At 43.3% G+C, this 20,104-nt stretch overlaps 1 protein-coding gene across 2 annotated transcripts; it reads left to right on the top strand.

Annotated features, from left to right (window-relative positions):
* The first annotated feature begins 355 nt into the window (after nucleotides 1-355).
* On the top strand, nucleotides 356-19,546 carry Ankub1 (ankyrin repeat and ubiquitin domain containing 1). 2 transcript variants are annotated; one of them, XM_041659281.1, is made up of 6 exons: nucleotides 356-569; nucleotides 2,382-2,525; nucleotides 8,814-9,030; nucleotides 13,945-14,059; nucleotides 15,554-16,486; nucleotides 18,679-19,546. In XM_041659281.1, the coding sequence occupies exons 1-6, from the start codon at nucleotides 477-479 to the stop codon at nucleotides 18,806-18,808; spliced, it is 1,632 nt and encodes a 543-aa protein (XP_041515215.1). In that variant the 5' UTR covers nucleotides 356-476; the 3' UTR covers nucleotides 18,809-19,546. The 2 variants fall into 2 exon arrangements, with proteins under 2 accessions (XP_041515215.1, XP_041515216.1); XM_041659282.1 differs by having other exon boundaries at nucleotides 466-569; nucleotides 2,410-2,525.
* Nucleotides 19,547-20,104: the final 558 nt, after the last annotated feature.

Genomic DNA, 20,104 nt, shown 5'->3' on the forward strand with positions numbered 1-20,104 from the left:
ATTTGCAGAGGATTTTCAAGGCCACCTCATTCAGCAAGATCAACTCCATCCACGTACGCCAGTGCGCCCCAATGCAGGCTGTATTCTTATGGGTTCTTTGCTCAGGGGATGGCAACTCCATCACCGAAGTGCAACTTGCGTGTAGGGTCTTTGCACTGCTTGTCAGAAGCTTGCTCACACTTGCCTCAACCATTGTCTGCGTTCTGGTTTCTGTAATCTGAGAACAAGGTGGCAGTTGTGACTGTCTTCTGAGAGGAACGTTTCCTCCAACAGAGCCACTCACTGTCTGTGTTGTCCCATACCGGGATATGGCGAGTGTGTCTCTTTGCATTCTTTCCGTCGTCAGGGAGAACAGACAGCGACAGCTGCCTCTGGCCATCCATTTTTGTCTTTGAGAACTGGAAGTTTTTCCAGCTATCTCTGAAAACAGGATTTTTGTTTTGTTTCGTTTGTCCCACTTTTGAGAAGGTAAATGCATGATGAGGATTTTTGTGGCTTTTGAAGGATCTTTTGAGGCGTTCGATGTTTCTGCACACGAATCTGTGGAAGCCATCAAGCAGATGGTAAAGGTATGTATTTAGTCAGGGGTCACTAAGATGGGTTGGAGTTTCATTATGCCTTACAGTTTAAAATGTGCAGGATAGAGACTCTATCGGGTCCATTTCTAACATAAGGAACAAGGAGGTTTCAGAAAATATTCCTATTTGTTTGCATACTATATTGATAAGAATCTGGTACATTTGGAGATCTTAGATAAGAAAACACACTGAATCAGTAAACTCTGGGATTGAAGGAATTGTCAAGTTTCACTTTTCTTTAATGAGTTCATGGGTCGTGCCTAGAACAGATAGTTTATTACAATTGTTCCTAAAAGGACAAAGCGCAACGCGAGCTTTAATACGTGCAAAGAGAGTGCCAGCTGTCTGACAAATGCCTTGTATGGGGAGCGAGCAGATATGAGAAACCAAAGGATTCAGGAGATAGAGAAGACAGTGAACTTATGGGCTTCAGTTTTCTTTTGTATTCAGAGGAAGCTGAGGCGCAGAGAGGGCATCCTACCCACGGCCACACTGCCGGAATAAGAGACAGTTATGAAAAGTTTAATTTAGAGGTGGTCATTCTCATTCATTAAGGAGTATTTATTTCTTTTGTGCTTTGCTTTGTTTTACAAAATGGGGCCTCACTGTGTACCTCTGACTGTAGACCAGGCTGACCTCAAACTCAGAGTGCCTGCCTCTGCCTACTGAGTGCTGGGAATAAAGATATGTGCCACCACAGCCAGCCATATTGAGTATGATTGCTAACAGTGAGGAGATTATTGCAATCTGGATCTAGTACAGGAGATAGTATCCACTATACGTCAAGGATCTGTTGGAAGTCTGATAAAGCAGATTAGCTCTCAGAATGTTGTTAAATGCATAAAATACATAAGATAAAAAGATAACCACAGAAGGCATGGTGCTGCATGCTTATAATCCTAGCACTCTGGATGCTAGGGCAGAAGGGATAAAAGATTGGGGCCAGCCTAGGCTAGAGTAAGAGACTCTCCAAGAAAGTAAGAAAAAAGTGAATTGAATTTAAATATAATCTTCAAATAATAAAAGTCATATTTATGACACAATGCCATGGGATGTGGGGTTTTATTAACATTAGCTAAGAGGTCCTAACGGTGCACTTAGCAACTAGTATACTTTCAAATTAGTGATAAGTATGCATAAAACTCTGAAATATCTATAGCACCAGGAACGTGACATGGAGATTAATGCAATTTTTAATTGGTGACAATGCCACAGGTACAGATAATGACTTAACTAAATACAATTAAAGAGTGGGGGGAAGAAACCTCAAATTCACTTAGAGTTAACAAGAATAAAGCAGTAGCAACTGGAGAGATGGTTCAGTAGTGAAGAGCAATGGCGGTTTTGCCAGAGGACCTGAGTTCAATTCCCAGGACTCACACGGAAGCTCACTATCATCTGTAATTCCAGTTCCAAGTGCTCCAGTGCCCTCTTCTAGCCTCCCTGGGCTCCAGGCACACATGTGGTACACAGATATACATGCGAGCAAAGCACTCACATACATAATATAGAAGTAATTAAAAATTTAAAATGAAGGTTCAGTTTTTTTTTCCCCCAACTAAAATCTTATTTATAAGCTTTTAGGGAGCAATAGAGTCCAAGTCAAGAACCCTATCCAATCTTCCTTCCCTTTCTTCTAAAACAATCATAATGCCATTGGGAACAGAGGGAAGGAGAGAGGAAGGAGAAGGGAGAGAAGGACGGAGGGAGGGCAATATGAAAGGAAGGGGGAGGGGAGCACTGTATTCTTGGTCTGCTAATAAAGAGATGAGCTGTTTTCATAAGTGGCTGTTGCTCTTTAAGGATTATTTCCACATTCCTCTTTCTGAAGACCAACAAGGCAGGTGGTATTTAGAGCTGATGTACGCCGGAGCTGCCCTAAGGAACAACTGGAGGCTGTCAGATGTTGGGATATCTTTCTGCGCAACTCTCAAATGCTTCGTTAAGGTACGATAGAATAACATTCGCTCAAGATGTCTCTCGCATTTTGAGATAAGTTGTGGATGGCTCAACTAAGTAGTTTCACAATGTAGAAAAAGCTTGGCATAGGCTGGTGTGGCTGATGCCACCTATACTCCCAGTGCTTCTGAGGCAGAGGCAGGAGGATCATCAGTTTGAGGGCAGTCTGGGCTATATAACAAGATCCTACTAAAAGAATAAAATAAATATTGCTTTCTTTTTTCCATTTTTTAAAGTTTTTTTTTAGAATTTAGATTTATTTATTTTATCCTATGTGTTTGCGTGCCCAGCTGGTGCTTGAGGAGGCCCGAAAAGGCTGTTGGATACCCTGGTGTTAGAGCTACTGGTGACTGTGAGCCACTGGATATGGGTTCTGGGAACCAAACTCAGGCCATCTGTAAGAGCAGTACCTTCTGTTGACCCCTGTGCCATCTTTTCAGCCCCTAAATATTAACTTTTATGTACGTGTATGTATGCACATGAGTGCAGATGCCACAGGAGGCCAGAGCCACTGGATTGCTCCAGAGCTAAATTTATAGACAGTTGTGAGCTGCCAGGCATGAGTTCTGAGAACCAAACTTAAGTCCTCTGCAGGAGTTGTATGCACTCTTAAACACTGACCCATCTCCCCGGCCCTTGTTGTCTTACATTCTCCTCTTTTCCATTGGTACTCATGTTCTTATGTATGCTTCCTGCCTGCTAAGGGTAGTAAGATACAGACACAGCATTCCCTCTGTCCCCTGTCCATTCCATCTCTCTCTCTCTCACCTCATCCCTTTGCCATCTGCCCCGTCACACCACACAGGGCTCAACATAGATCAAAGTCTAATGGATGGGCTCTGATATGTCTGTAGAGTGAGACAGATGAGGTCACTTCCCTGGTCATAAGAACTGGGGACAGCGGCGTGACAAAGAGAAATTTCTCAGTAACAGGAAGAATGTGCTGGCTAGTTTTATGACAACTTGACACTAGCTAGAATTATCTGGAAAGAGGAAGCCTCAATTGAGAAAAACATCCCTACCAGACTAGCCTGTGGACAAGCCTGTGGGACGTGTTCTTGATTGACAATTAATGTGGGAGGATCCATCCCACAGGGGGTGGTGCCACACTTGGGCTGGAGAAATCCATGGCGAGCAAGTCAGTAAACAGTGTTCTTCCATAGCCACTGCATCAGCTCCTGCCTCCAGGTTCCTGCCCTGCTTCAGTTCCTGCCCTGACATCCTTCAGTGATGGACTAAGATGTGGAAGTATAAGCTGAAACAAACTCTTTCCACCCCAAGTTGCTCTTGGCCACTGTGTTTTATCACAATAGAAACCCTAAGACAGTGTCTATATCCAAGTACAGACAAAGTAGCCTTCAGAACTAGGTGTATGTGCAGAAGAAATGTCTTTCCCATTTTTAGGGTGCCCTTAATTAATGGCACATAACTAGGATTCCTGGGCTCAGCTTTCATTAAGAACTTTACAGAATCCTAGCTCTAAAATACACAAAACCATGTACTCTGGGATTTCCTGGGCTCAATATCTCTAATTTGAAATTAGTTTTTAATGGGGCTAGTGACCCAATTAAGAGCTGTTGTTTATGCAGGGGTAGAAATAGTATCATACACTTATTTCCAACCCCTGAAAGCATGAGTTCTCATCCCCTTAAAATGTGATACTTATCTTCTCCTACTTAGCAGTAAAAATTTTTATGATGCTCAAAATTAATTCCTTTTTTTTTTGTTTGTTTTTTTGTTTTTTCGAGACAGAGTTTCTCTGTAGCTTTGGAGCCTATCCCGGAACTAGCTCTTGTAGATCAGGCTGGTCTTGAACTCACAGAGATCCGCCTGTCTCTGCCTCCCGAGTGCTGGGATTAAAGGCATGCGCCACTACTGCCCGGCTCAAAATTAATTCTTAATATGCTTACACAATTAACTAAGATGTTTTAAAAGATACTCTTCTTTATTAAGTACTAAAGACAGGTCACAAAATGCTAAAGATTGCATAAGTCCATTTATATAATTTTGATGTTTTCTGAGCATTTATTATTTACATATTCCTTATATTTTAAAGAGTGTTTAACTACCAAAAAGTGAAATTAAGATGACTGTGAAATCTCCAATTTTCTCTCTCTAATACCCAGAAAATACTTTTAAAGCAAACCAAATTATATTTCTTTTCTTTTCTTTTTCTGACAAGGTCTTGCTATGTATCCCAGGCTGGCCTCGGACTTTTGAGTCAAGATGTTAGGGTTACAAGCATGCACCTCTAGAGCCCGCTTCTCCTTATGACTTCAAGTGGGTTCCTATACCATGTTCAGGCACTGCACAGCTACACAGATCGCCTCCCTACAATCTCTGTGCGCTGCCTAGTGACGATAAGGGTCCAGATTTTTATTTATTTATTGTTGCATGTGTGTAGGCATTTTTCCAGAGTGTATTTCTGTGCATCAAGTGTGCCAGGTGCCTGTGGAGGCCAGAAGAGGCTGTCAGAGCCCATGGAACTGGATTTAGAGATGGTTTTGAACTTTTATTTGGATAATGAAACTCAAAATTCAAACATGGGTCCCCTGGAAGACCAGCCAGTGCTCTGAACCACCAAGCCCTCTCTAGCCCCAAGTTTTGGGCTTTTTGTTTTGTTTTGCTTTTTTTTTCTTTTCTTTTAACTGTTTGCTTGCTTAGAGACAGTTCAATTCTAACATTTGAACTGGCAAGGGGGATTTAATAGCTGAACATATAGAATGTATTAAGAGTGTTTTTATTTAACTAAGGACTGCCTTGGTCTTTATTATTAAGAACTTAAATTTTTATCTATTTTCAACTAGTGAATATATTTCCATGATTCTCAGTTCAAAAGATACCAAAGGAAATACATATTAGCCGGGCGATGGTGGCGCACGCCTTTAATCCCAGCACTTGGGAGGCAGAGGCAGGCGGATCTCTGTGAGTTCGAGACCAACCTGGTCTACAGAGCTAGTTCCAGGACAGGCTCCAAAGCCACAGAGAAACCCTGTCTCGAAAAACCAAAAAAAAAAGAAAAGAAAAGAAAAAGGAAATACATATTAAAGTCTCCCAACTCTGGCTCTAGCTTCCATTCCTAAGAGCAGTCTATATTGTCAGTTATGCTGACAAAAACATTTCACAAGTACAACCAATGCATCAACACCCATGCAAATGCTGCAAGCTCTACACCGAACTCTAATATTTTATGGGGTTCAAAACTACAATACAAGGAATAGTGGCAAAACAGTTTATTCGAGAGTCAAGACAGAACGTGGTTATGATTAGCATGCTGATTAGCACAGGGTTTCATTAGAAATTCTCACATTTTGTGGGCCTTTTACTGATTTTCTTCTTCATTCTGTCCATTGGAGTTACATCTACAGTTCGTTATCAAAACTTTAAGAAGGAATATAGTGTGTCTCTAATGTAAAGAAGAAAGAATTGCATAAATGTCAGTTCCTATTTCGGTTAGATGATTAAATAGGCTATTCCTGAAATCCACAGCATTTACTATATGTATATAACAGCTGCCAAAAATGTTCTTGCAATAATTAAAAAAAAAATCTGGGGCTGGAGAGATGGCTCAGTGGTTAAGAGCATTGCCTGCTCTTTCAAAGGTCCTGAGTTCAATTTCCGGCAACCACATGGTGGCTCACAACCATCTGTAATGAGGTCTGGTGCCCTCTTCTGGCCTGCAGACATACAGACAGAGTATTGTATACATAATAAATAAATATTTTAAAAAAATCTGTTGAAAAAGATCCCAACATACATTTGATCTAAGGCAACCAGAGGCTGCTTTCCAAACACGTTATTACTTTACTGCATAACTAAATATATACAAATTCAACTCAAGTCCTTGTTCTGTAACATTTAATTATAGTGCTGTGTGTAAGTCAGTTCTGAGAATCCAGGAGAGCTAAAGCCTTTAACTTACTTTAGCGTAAGCTATGAATGTGATAAAAGCCAGAAACTCTAGCTGAGCTCAAAAGCTTATCAAGTCAGCAATTCTTCTTTTTAAACATGTACCCATAGACACATGTCATAAAACAAAATCAAGGTAGTTGCTTTTTATTGTGCTTATATTTTTGTGTAGCTTATGAAGAATTGTTTATGTGATAAGATCTTAGGTAAATATTTAGCTGATCTACTGTTAAATACATTTTAAAACAGTCTATTTCCCACTATTCCTGCAGACATAGTTTTGAAGGGCCAAGTATAAAAGATAATACGATCACTGTCCACGCTTCAGTGCAGGGCTCTGTGATGCTTCTCAGGGCCCGGATTCCCTCCCTCTGCATAGCATTCCCATCCCTCTCTAACTTTGAGGCCACATGCTCCCCAATATCCTTGGATTTTTCTCTTTCTCCAACACCGTAGAAACAGTAGAAACAGACCACAGATAACTTAAACAGAAAAGAGACATATCCAATGCTATCGGGTGGTGGACAATCTCTTGAGGAAGAATAGAAAGTGAGGATCTGAAGTTACATAGCCAGAAATGGAATCTAAACAGAGCCAGAGAACTAGTTCTGAGATGCCAACACCAGCTTCAAACATTTTTTTATTTTTGAATATTTTAATACACACACACACACGGGAGGAGCTAAAGAAAAGAAGGCATCAGACCCCTGGTGCTGCAGTTCTAGGTGGTTGAAAGCTGCCATGTGGGTGTTGGGAACCAATCTCGGGTTCTCTGCAAGAACAGCAAGTGCTCTCAACAGCTGAGTGTATCTGTACAGCCATTGCTTAGGTCTCACAGCAGGCACTAGGTATGCTGGCAGCCTTGTGACCAGGACAGGGATGCATAGGAATTGCTATCACTAGGACAGTCACAATGTCTGCTGTTTCCTTTGGTTTCAAATTCTTTTTTTTTATTATTTTTTAACAAAATACAATAAGATCAAACAAAATGCATCATGTTAAAATTGGACAAAACAAGCCCATAGTAAATTAAAAGAGAAGGCTCAAGAATCAGAGATCCCTTTCATTTACCCACTCAGGAGTCCCATAAAAACAGTAAACTGAAAGCTATAGTCAGAGGACCTGGTGAAGCCCCATGTAGGCCCAGTCTCCGCTGCCTTTCAATTACATTTTTACAGTAATTTCTGCCTGTCTATAAATATGTTAGAGATAGGTTTGGCTCACCTGAAGGAGCCAAAGGGCGACAGGAGCATCCTGGAGTGAGATTTTTACAACCTACACGCAGAACACCAAGCACACTGGCCACAGGCAGCATCTCAGCTTGTTGGGCTGGCTTCGTGTGTAACAGAAGAGAGATTGCATTGGCTCTACCAATTTAAGTCTCTGAAAGAGGCCCTTAGTCAAAACATTGGAAACACGTGTTTCATGAGTAACATCATTCCTCCAAGAATTTTTTAAAATGTTTATATTGATTATATTATGGCAATGCTGTTTATTGATTATATTATGGCAATGCTATCTGGGAAGAGGGGGGTGGAGTGAACATCGTATAAGCTTGTAGCAGGAACAGGCTCCAGGAGGAACCAGAGAAGAATTTAGCTTTGACTTGGTTTCTGTCCTCTGAGACAGTTATGTAGAAAACTTTCCATGTGGATGAGGCTGGTCTTGAACTCCTGATCTTCCTGCGTCTACCTCCCAAAGTCCTACTACTACATGGAAGATGTGGTAAGTGGCTGGATTGCCTGAAGGGTGCAGGAAGGACCTGGAAGCCAGGGTTTGCTTCTAAGAAAGCTTCCACGATGGGGATATGCTGAGGCAGTGCCATGCACTTGCGTGTGCCCAGCCAACAGCAGCCACTGCAGAAAAAATGTCACAGTCCTGCGGCCACTGAAGAGGAAGTAAAACCAGTTTCACTTCTCTAAACTGGAGGAAGGTATTTGTCTTCCCCACCCCTTCCCCGGCTTGCTCAGGGCTAACATTCCCCCAAACTTTCCATTTTCTCTTTGGATGTCTCAGTTCTACTTTCCTATTGGTCTCTAAAATAAAAGGAACAAACGAACAAAGATTGCTAGTCCACATCCTCTACACACTCACACACACACACACACACACACTCACATGCTGGCGGCGCTCAGCTTCCGTATCTGGCTCTGTAAGGGCTAGAATCCTGCAGACTTCATCCCTTCACTCAGAGTGGGGATATGTTGTGTCCTCAAGAAAACAAGTGAGACAAGTGAGACAAAGTCCCGGGAGAAAACTAACATTATTTCCCCCATTTGCACAGGTCGTGAGAGGCGGAGGTGCTCAGACTCCAGTGTCCCTAGCACAAGCTTCAGACAGTGAGTGTCCCCTCTCCTCTCCCCGCAGAAAGAAGACAAGCCTACCCTATACGTGTTTAATGCTGTGACCCAGGAGATGATGCCAATGATGGAGAGTGTGTCTATTCTGGATAAAAAGGTGTCCGACCTGAGAAGGCTGGTAACTCTGAGGTGTGGCTTCCCCGTGAGCGTCTACTGTCTGCGGACACCAGAGGGACTGGAGATGTACGATTGTAACACCCTCAGGGACTACCGCACTGATATCGGTACTGCCCACCACATTCACGTCAGCCGCCACTCCGCAACCAGAGTTCTCTGATACCAGGTTTTACAGTCTTTCAGGAGAAAATGGAAAGCAGCTTTTTATATGCAGACTGTATTTTAGTTACCCTAAAATAGTTAATGCCTTATGTGATTTAACGATAAGAAGTATAAAAAGACATACAGGGAGTGCTTTTAAGGCCTGGAGGCCAAGGAGTTATCCCTATACATCTTTCTATACTTGTTATCAAGATTTAAAATCACGAATTAAATCACAACAAATGGAGCTGTTGCGAAACCTCAGTAGGCACACTGCTCAGGTGTAAATTATCAATACTTTGTTCTTTCATCTGGGTCTGTAGAGTAAGAAACAAATTATCTCAGAGCTCTGCTTATTCCTATATTTAATTTAAAAAGTGTGTGTGTGTGTGTGTGTGTGTGTGTGTGTGTGTGTGTGAGAGAGAGAGAGAGAGAGAGAGAGAGAGAGAGAGAGAGAGAGAATATATGTAGATGGGTTTTTTAGCGGGACCGCCAGCTGCTCCCAAATGACCACACAGAGACTTGGTATAAATTATAAATGTTCCACTGATAGCTTCGGATTGTTCTTAGCTAGCTCTTATAACTTACACTGACCCATTTCTATTAATCCATGTGCTGCCCCAAGACTCTTTACCCCGTTTACATCCTTCCCATCCTGTTCGCCCTGTCTCTCAAGGCGTTTCATGGTGTCTCCTCCTGACCCTGACACTTGGCCCCTCTTCTCACCAGCATTCTCTCTGCCCCAAAAGGTCCTGCCTTGCCATCAGCAAGGGAGCAACACATCTTCACAGTATACAAACGGATCATTCCACAGCAAACACATGTATGTGTACATATGTACAGGTACCTTTGGAGGCCAGAAGAAGGAGTCAGGTCCCCTGGAGCTGGACTTGCATGTGGTTATGAGCTGCTTACTGTAAGTGCTGGGAACTGAACTCCAGGTCCTCTGCAAGAGCAGCATCGTGCTCGTAGCTGCTGAGCCGTCTCTCCAGCTCTCTTCTGCTAATTCTTAAAGCAGCATTTTGCTAATATCCTCGGGGTGGAAGGACAAAACTCAAGTGATACCATTTTCGTCTTCTAAGTGTATTTCAAGCACAGATGGACTCAGGTTTCCTTTTTCCTTAGTGCATGTGGCAGAACTCGCTTTGCATGAGCTCATCTTTAAATGTTGCCAGTTTTGTTAAAACAAGCTTCTCAAGAGCAGTGCTGCGCAGGATGAAAAGCTGCCGTAGTGGACCGGAATCCGCCAACAGAAAGATCACAGCCTCTCCTTCAATACGACAGAGTCAGGCCACATCTTCTTGGCCAAACATCAACGAGAAAAAAAAAAAAGCAAAGTTTCTGAATGGTTCATTCATGTTATGTTGAAGAAAAGAACCCCCTTAAAACAAACATTCGAAGGGATAAGATTGGGGTGGGAGTGAGAAAGACGATTTCAGATACAAAATCCAGAGCCCAGGAACCGTTTAGGTAGATCTCCTGGCTACCTGGAGAACACAGGACATTGGAGGAAAGGCTCAAAAAGGAAGTATGGGGGTGGGGTGACTCTGACCTGCTTCTTAGGATTCCTGAGGGGTCACCGGCATTCCCTAGGAAGCTGCCCTCCTCGCTTTACCTACAGGAATCCCGAACAGCATTCTCATCCTTGCTGCCATCTGAAAGTGAACTATGAATCACTCTCCCAAAGGAGTAGACGATAACATTTTGGCAATGCAATCAAGTCCAGGTTGAAGTTTCTCAATGAGTCCAGCATACATACCTGCTCATACAGAAATGTACAAAGGTTGAAGTTTCTCAATGAGCCAGCATACCTACCTGCTCATACAGAGATGTACAAAGGTTGAAGTTTCTCAATGAGTCAGCATACATACCTGCTCATACAGAAATGTACAAAGCTAGCCGTGGCCGTATCCTCAGTTATAATCCAACAAACCAGAGCGGCACAGGCTGATGGGATCACAAGGTATCGTTCAGGAGAATGTGGCCTGGAGCAGGTGAGATGCAGAACTGTAAATGGTCTGAGAGGAGGAATGAAAGGCGTTCTGGGCTTCCAGGCCAGGAGAAAATAATCAAGCTATAGGCTTGTGAACATGCTAATCCCTAGGAGAAGCTGAAAATAAGAGACTATAAACCAAGAGGATTTCCTTAACAACATGGGGAAGCTCAGCTAAATGAGCCAGCCATGGTGGTACGTGCTTATTAATTCTAGCACTTAGGAAGCAAAGACAGGAGGATCACCACAAATCCGAGGTCACGCTGGTCTGTGTGGCAAGTGGCAAGCTGACCAGAGCTACATAGAGAGAGTGACTGCCCCCACCTCCAAATGGAAAAAAATTAAATGGGGAGTTGGGGACATGGCTCAGTTGACAAAGTGCTTGTCTTGCAAACTGGAGGACCTTGGTTTGAGCCCCACGACCCAGAGAGAAGCCAGGTGCAATGGAGCATGCCTATAGCCCCAGCTTTAGTGGGCACAGAGAGAAGCTGTGTGGAGCTTGCTGGCCAGTTTGTCTGCTTGAATTGCTGAGGTTTGGATCAAATAAGAGATCCTGCCTCTAAAATTAAGGTAGATGCTGGGTGGTGGTGGTGCATGCCTTCAATCACAGCACTAGGGAGGCAGAGGCAGGCGGATCTGGTCTACAAGAGCTAGTTCCAGGACAGGCTCCAAAGCTACAGAGAAACCCTGCCTTGAAAAAAAAAAAAAAGGTTGAAAGCAGATTAAGAAAGACCCTAGTGGGCTGGAGATATGACTCAACATTTAAGAGTACCTAGATTCAAATCCCAGCACTCCCAGAGCAGCTCACAACTGTCTTTAACTCCAAGATCTGACACCCTCAACAGACATGCAGGTGTAGGCAATTTTTCTGGCTTGCCTGCCAGCTCCCACATAACCACATGGAGACTTCTTATTAATTATGAAAGCTTGACCAATAGCTTAGGCTTATTTCTAACTAGCTCTTCTAACTTAAAGTAACCCGTTTCTATTAGTTTACTTTCTGCCACTCTATTCTTTAATATGTTTTATTCATATTCTATTAGTTTTTATGTTTAGTTTATATTATTACTACAAGTGATTATGCACTATTGTTTTCTAAAATTTATGAAAACTGAAATATTTATAAGGTATTTCTCTATTCTGTATTATAAATAAATCATATTACCCTATAAATCAAAAAAAAAGTTTACTTTCTGCCATGTGGCCTCATTACCTTTACTCTGCCCATGATGCTTTCCTGCATCCTCTGTGTCTGGCTGGCAACTCCTCCCAATTCCGTCCTTCTTCCCAGCATTCTCTCTGCCCCCCCAAATTCTACCTAGCTATAGGCCATTTAGTTTTTTTATTAAATCAATGACAGTGAAATATCGTCCCACAGTGTAAAGGAATATTCCACATTTTGCAGGCAAAACACCGATGCACACGAAATTTCTAAAAATAACATACATAATAAATAAAGACCCTCAACAATGACTTCTGGGCTCCATACATAAGCACCTGCACATCCACACTGTTTAAGGAATTTTGGCTTGAGATTAAGGACAGAATTTCCAACTTTCTGAAATGACACTAAACATCCTTCGGCATCTGTGCTATATAGTTATGTGAAGCCACACTCACAGCGGTGATAATTAGAAAGCTAAAATATCAGTTAGCTCTGAAAAATATTGAAGATATTTTATATCTTAGCCAAGAGTTAATTCCTTTCAAAAATACTTATCAGTCGGGTGGCGGTGGTGGTGCACGCCTTTAACCCCAGAACTTGGGAGGCAGAGGCAGGCAGATCTCTGAGTTCAAGGGCAGCCTGGTCTACAGAGCAAGTTCCAGGACAGCCAGGACTACACAGAGAAACCCTGTCTTGAAAAACAAACAAACAACAACAACAGCGAAACGTGTGTGTGTGTGTGTGTGTGTGTGTGTGTGTGTGTGTGTCCACAAAGGTCAGAAGAGGTTATCAGCCCTCGATCAGATCTCTTGAAGCTGAAGTTACGGGCAATTACAAGCCACCATATGGGTGCTGGGAACTAAATTCAGGTCCTTTGTAAGAGTCAAAAGTGTTCTTAACCACTGAGCCATCTTTCTAACCCCAAGATTTAATATCTTCTGTCAAAGAAAACATGTATATCCATCTCACCAGTGTGCAATCTTTCTTTAGTCTTTTATGAATGATAAAATTATACATATACCAAAGAATTGTTTTCAACTAAAATATTTTAAACATTTATTTGATTTTAAACTCTGTATGTGTTTGTGTGTCACGTGTCTGTCTGTGTGTCTGTTTGGGGGGGAATGGTTACGTTACACATGAGTGCTGATGCACAAGGAAGGGTCAGAACCCCTGGATCTGGAATTACAAGTGGTTGTGAGCCACTTCATATCCCAGATCCCCTGCATGAGCAATACACACTCTACCACTGAGTCATCGTTCCAGTCCCAGATATTTTTAAACATACATACATTTTATTTATTTATTTATTTAGTGCCAAAAAACATGTGGAGGTCAGAGACTAACTTGGGGGAGTCAGTTCTTCCCTTTCACCGTGTGGGTCCTGGGATCAGACTCAGGTAGGCCAGCTTGGCATCCAGCACCTTTACTCACTGAGTCATCTCGTTGGCTCCCAAAATAAATCCTTTATGATGGATTATAAGTAAATGCCTGACGTGTATACATATTTGATAAACCTGTTCACCCCAAACTGAGTGCGTTAAAGGGCTTTCCCCAGCCAGTAGAGGCCTGAAGGAAAATGGCATCCATCCCTGCCTCCCGACTTGAAGGCTTCATTTCACTAAACTCTCGCTCTGTTTGGAGAAAGCGATCTTTAAAGCTTAATCCATTGTTAAGCCACAGTGACAGACTGGACCATAAATCATCTCTCTCAATCCACAGGCACAACACTTCGTTTGGATGTCTGGGATGGATGGAAGGAATTTCTCATGGGATGTCTTCTTGGGCAAAAGCCTAAAGTCCAGCGATTCTTATCAAAAGAAGGACCAGTACTCAAGTACGAGAACCAAAGCAGGTGTTAGATGGATTTACGTCACTTTGTTCTAACCCTCCCTTCATCCTTGCCCCTGGCGTTGAGGTATGACTGTAGCTGGTTTCTTCATTGCATGCCAGGATTGAACAACAGATACTGTCCTCAAATCATAAGCTGGTATTCAATTTCAAAGGTCTGGTTGTATTAGAGTTTAGAAATGACAAGAGTCAGGCTTCTCCTTTAGAAGCCTTAGTAAGAACTGATTTGGTTACCTGCCACTGTCTCCAGCCAGCCCTTCACATACAGTGACCATCAGGACAGCTCACACGGGGTACCAAGCTGCCCTCTCTCTCGTGCCTCTGACATGAATCTTATTCTGCATGAATGAATGAGTTTGCTGAGATCAGAATGAAATGCTGTCCTGTCGCTGGATCAATAATAGTTCCCTCTTTTGCCTTCCGTGAAGGGTGATGTGTGTCTGGGACTGTTGAACATGGCTGGCTTGGAGAAGCTGGTGGCTATTTTACTGCGTTACTACAGCCAGCAGCTTCCCAAAGTTGAATTGTTAGTGGACAGGTGTTTTAGAACAGTGCCCTCTTGTGGGTGATTTGAACATGTTTTACCAAATGCAGACACTGCCAGGTGCTCCAAGTTCTTGCAACCAACCGTGAAATAGTCTAACCTTCCCATCAGCTTCTGTTTAGAGATAGTTGCGATCCTGTTTCATATTCTAAATGCAAAGAAATACCTGTGTCACTTTTCATACTGTGTTAGTGAGCATACTGCCTGTGACCAAGCACTGTACTGTGTTTATGTTTTATCCTTCATATGTACAATAATTTCATGGTAGGCACGCTTCACGTGAGGAAACTGAGGTTTCAAAGATGTATGTTTGACTTATCTTTCAAGTTTGGGCAAGATATTGGGAGTGGCGGGGGTGGTAAGGTACAAGGCGTGATCTATTTTAAGACCTGTAGCTCATGTGTGGTAGCACATGCCCACAGTGCCAACAGTCAAGAAGATAGGGAGAATCAGGAGTTCAAGGCCAGCCTTAGCTACCTAGTGGCTCCAAGACCAGTGTGGTCTATGGGAGACCCTGTCTCACAAAAACAAAACTGATTATGTGTGTGTGTGAGTGTGTGTGTGTGTGTGGTGTTGTACATTCTGGGCATGCATGCGCACGTGTGTGAGCTCATGCATGAAAGTCAGAGGCGGATGTCAGGTGTCCCGCTCCATCACTTTCTACCGTGTTCTGTTGAGACAAGGTCTCTCTCTGGTGCAGGCCAGCGGGCAGCAAGTCCTAACAATTGTGTCTCTGCCCTCACAGCGCCGAGTTACGGGTTCACCAGGAAGTTTTACCCACAGTACCCAACATCCCAACCCCTCTAAACTATGCTCACAGTTACATGAGTAAACATAAATAAAATATCATTATAAATGAGCATCGTAAGGAATATTGATTATTGTCTGTTTGCTGACTTACTAACCCTTTCTGCCAAACTTGTTGCACTCATTCAGGTACCAGAAAAGGGTAGCCCTGTACATCGGTGCCTTTCACGGACACACTGAACTCACTGAATGGGCTCTGAAGCAGGGTGCGCAGCCCCACGAGGCTGTTGGTGTTCACCCTTATCGAGCCTGGTGCCACGAAGCCCTTCACACGGACGTCTCTGACTGCCCTATTCACGCGGCTGCAGAAGCCGGCCAACTGCTAATTCTGAAGGCCTTTGTCAACTGCGACGTCCTGTGCTTGGAATGTAAAAATGCAGCCGGGCGAACGCCCCTGGCCATTGCAGCGAAACGCCAGCATGAAGCCTGTGTGTTATATTTACTGAATAAAATGTGGTCCACGGTTTCTTTTCTAAAACTTTCAGTTCCGATGAGGATTTATATTAAAATAAAACAGTGGATTCTCAGAGCTCAGAGTCATAGGGGCCAGAAAAGCCAGCTTGGTAGAGCAAGAATCTCCGGGGCAAAAGTTGGAGACACCGTGGTGGTGGATGGTTTCACTAAGCCAAAAATGACTTCCAAGAGCTGGCACAAGGCTGGAGACAAGAACTGGCAAAGCACTCGGAGTCAACTACCATTTTGCAAGCAACAATCAAGCAGGAAACCCGTCAATTCTTTACTAATTTCACAAAGGGACACCGGAAAACAAATCACACTCCCATCCTTAGTAAAAACAAATACGTCCTCAGAACCACAACGTCCTCAACAAGAAAGCCAGCAAAATAAAACTGCCCCAGCTGGGAGAAAAGAAAAGTACGTAAGAAATGCCTATCTCCCCCAGGTCCCGCTTCCCCCAGTCTCCAGGGTGGATTATCCCCACCGAATGCTCCACTGCGCTCCGCCCGGTGCCAACCGTTTGCTAAAATCCTTCTTCACATCTTTCTCAGAGCACAGTGGGAGGACTCCGAGAGAGAACGCCATCTACTGCTTAGCTGTGGCAAGGTAATGTTTACTCTTTAAACAAGCAAGGGCATGTTTGCTAAGGTAGGTCTGGACAGGGAAATGTTCACGAAGCCCTACTGCAGCATTCTGAGTAACACAAGTTGTTTTAACACTTACTAATTTACTTAGCATCAAGGACTTTGTCTTGCAGAGTCTGGTGACACTTGCCTCTCTCTAATCCCAGCACTTGAGAGAGACTAAGAGGATCTCATTTCATCCTCAAATCTATGGGAAAACTCAACTGGTGCTATCAGCCAGTCCTTGAGCTCCCAGGAAGGGACACGGGACAAAGAAACTGAAAATAGGGGAGGCTATCATCAACACTGCCCCAAAGACTGAATAGCCATTAAAGTAGAAGGGACAAAAAAAAAAAAGAATAAATTGAAAACAAATAAGGAGGCTTATGGGACAAGATTCACAGGAGAGAGAAGATCTGTCCTAGGTAGAACGGTAGCATTGGCATTGACGTTTCAGGGAATAGACTATCACAGTTGGAGAACACAGAAGTGTATCAAGAGGGCTTTCAGGAACATTCACATCCATAACTGAAAATAAAACCTAACTTAAATCATTTCTGTTCTGCTTTAGAGGTGAGGCACAGCTGGGTGCCTGGGTTAGAGAAGTGGGGATGTGTGACCGCTTTTATCTTGCTCAGCATCATGAGAAGGCAACTTAAAAGGGGACTTCCTCGGTTTGCTTTCCTTTCCATGCTGGTTTGGTTTGGTTTCCTCCTAACTTGCTGCCACCTAGTGGGGAAAGTAATGTAGGCTGTAAGATTCAAAATTTAGCACCCAACTTTATGGCAATTTTTAAAAATTTAAGAATTAAAAAACTAATCAGCAGATCTTAGTGTGGTCACACATGCCTATGATCGTAGCCTCTTTCTGACAGAGTCCAGTTAAAGACTCCTTCACTTTCTGTTTTCTTTGCATCTGCTCTAACACAGAGACACTAGCTCAGCAGAAAGACATTATGTTGGTCAATTTTGTGGACATCAAGGCAGATTCTGTTCCCACTTGTATAAAAGTGTTGTGAAAAAAATGACAGCAAGTTCTTTCAGAGACAACCATTATTCTTACTCAAGAGTTATCCTAGTCGGGCGGTGGTGGCACACGCCTTTAATCCCAGCACTTGGGAGGCAGAGGCAGGCGGATCTCTGGGAGTTCGAGGCCAGCCTGGTCTACAAGAGCTAGTTCCAGGACAGGCACCAAAGCTACAGAGAAACCCTGTCTCGAAAAACCAAAAAAAAAAAAAGAGTTATCCTGTTCTTTACTTCCCCCACCTGGCTGTTTTGCTCAACATATTTGTAATGGTCTATCCTGTCCCTTTTAGAGACAAGCCCCACCCACTCCCTCCTCCATCCACCTCAGAGGCAAGCCGGTCTTCCTCTTCCAGTCTGAGCCTTTTCCTTTCCAGCTCTCTCCCTTCTCCCCACTTCCCTCTTTTCCTCCTCTCTGTTTCTCTCTCTCTGTGCCTCTTCCTCCTTCTCCTTCCCTCTCTCCTTTCCCCTTCCCTGAATAAATATCCAACCTCACTCTGCATGGCTTGCCTATCCAACTTGATCTCTCATCCACCACGTGGCTCCCTGTTAGAAAAACTAACAAGTCAGAGTGACTGTTCCCAGGTTTAAGAATTAATTCTATGGCCAGCATAGATGGGTTAACCCAGTTAGAGGGTTCAGAAAGACATAACCACTGAGATAAAGCAAGAAGTAAGCCCAACACACAAAAAAATGTTGTTACAACCCAGAAAATTCCCCACAAACTTGTGTTGTTTTCAGTTTCTAGTGGCAGTTTGTAAAGTTCTAGCACTTTTTAGGAAGAATATCCTTCCTGCCTCATCGTAAGACCTTGGCTTTAAAAAGACCGTAGTTTATAGTTCCCCTCATGCCTATGTGACAAGCGAACCAGACAGCAATGAAATCACCCTCAGCCGAGTGGTGGGTGTATGCCTTTAATCCCAGCACTCAGGAGGCAGAGGCAGGTGGATCTCTGTGAGTTCGAGGCCAGCCTGGTCTACAAGAGCTAGTTCCAGGACAGGCTCTAAAACTACAGCAAAACCTTGTCTTGAAAAACCAAAAAAAAAAAAAAATTTAAAAATAAAATAAAATCACCCTCATTATTCAGCAATGGGCAGGGAAGAGGTTGTGAATTGTGTCTTTTTATTTTTTGTTTGTTTTGTTTTTCTTGTAGCGCCTTTAAGGAGAAGCGATGGCTCCAACAATTAGAAATAGCAAGGGTCCTGGCCAAAAAGAGCATTTCTAACTTGACTGTCCAAGGAGGTCCAGAAAAGTGTGAAAACCTTCCAGAAACTTGGCTTTGAAAAGTCACATGAGCCCTGGATTGGAGCATGATATGGTCAAATAGAGTCTCCATTTCTAACGTCAATGTATCAAACTACAATTCTAGTGCTACATGGCTTCATCCGGGTGTTGAATGTTTAACTGCAAGCTTTCTTAGACACTGTACTATTCAAAGTTCTCTAGAGGAGCAGAACCCACAAAATGACTAAGTATTGAAAGGGTTTATGAGGTTGGCTCACAAGATGTTTGGATGGTCCAACAGCAGCTCCCTTCACAGTGATGAAACTGGTGCCTGCTCGATCCAGGAGGATGGACAGCTCCACCATTCCAACCTGGTGCCAAGGCGGGAAGGATGCTTGGTCTTCATATCAGCAGCCAGAAGAAAATGGATTTTTCCATCAGGGAAGAAAGGCAGCAGCAACAACAACAGGGGGAAACTGAGGCACAAGGGCAAGCAGGCAAGGAGCAAAGCTATCCCCTGGGACCTCCTTCCTTGTGACTGTTGTGGTGTTTTGAATAAGAATGCCTCCCTCCACAGGTTCATATATTTGAATCCTTAGGGTTTTTTTGGGGTTTATTTTTTTTTTGAGGAAGTAGGTCACTGGAGATGTGTTTTGATGTTTCAAAAGCCCATGCTAGGCCCCATTTCTCTGCCTGTGGATCAGGATGTAGCTCTCAGCTGCTACTCCAGCACCTGTCTGCAGGCTACCATGCTCCCCATCATGATGATAATGGACTAAACCTCTGAAACTGTAAGCCAGCCCCAATTAAATGTTTTCTTTCATAAGAGTCACCTTGGTCATGTGTCTCTTCACAGCCATAGAGCAGAGACTGAGACAGCTGCTATTAGAAGATGCCATGTGATGTGGATATACCCACTTTCAAATAACCGAAACAAGAAAACCCTCATACACATCAGGAGTTCACCTCTATCCAGATAATCCCTCACCTGCATTCTCAGGGGGCTAGCCTTTGTCCAGATAACCCTTCACCCTCTTTCTCAGGGGCTAGCCTTTGTCCAGATAACTCCTCACCCACTTTCTCAGGGGCTAGCCTTTATCCAGATAACTCCTCACAACCTCTTATCTCGTAGTCTTATCTCTAGCCAGTTCCTGATCCAGTCAAGTGGATGCCCAAGGTTAGCCATCAGGAATACAGATGTCCAAATGGCACTTAAACCCTTAGTGGACAATGCTTTAAAGGGCAGTACTGTTCTTATGTCAAATTTTCAGGACCCTCCTCCCGGCCCAGTCTCAGAAAGAACTCATGGGAAAACAAACAAACACTGACACCAGAAGATGCCTTGGGCATTGGAA

This window comes from Microtus oregoni, unplaced genomic scaffold, assembly GCF_018167655.1.
Source record: "Microtus oregoni isolate MIOR12 unplaced genomic scaffold, Mior012 000010F_ref0000083, whole genome shotgun sequence".
Taxonomy (NCBI): domain Eukaryota; kingdom Metazoa; phylum Chordata; class Mammalia; order Rodentia; family Cricetidae; genus Microtus; species Microtus oregoni.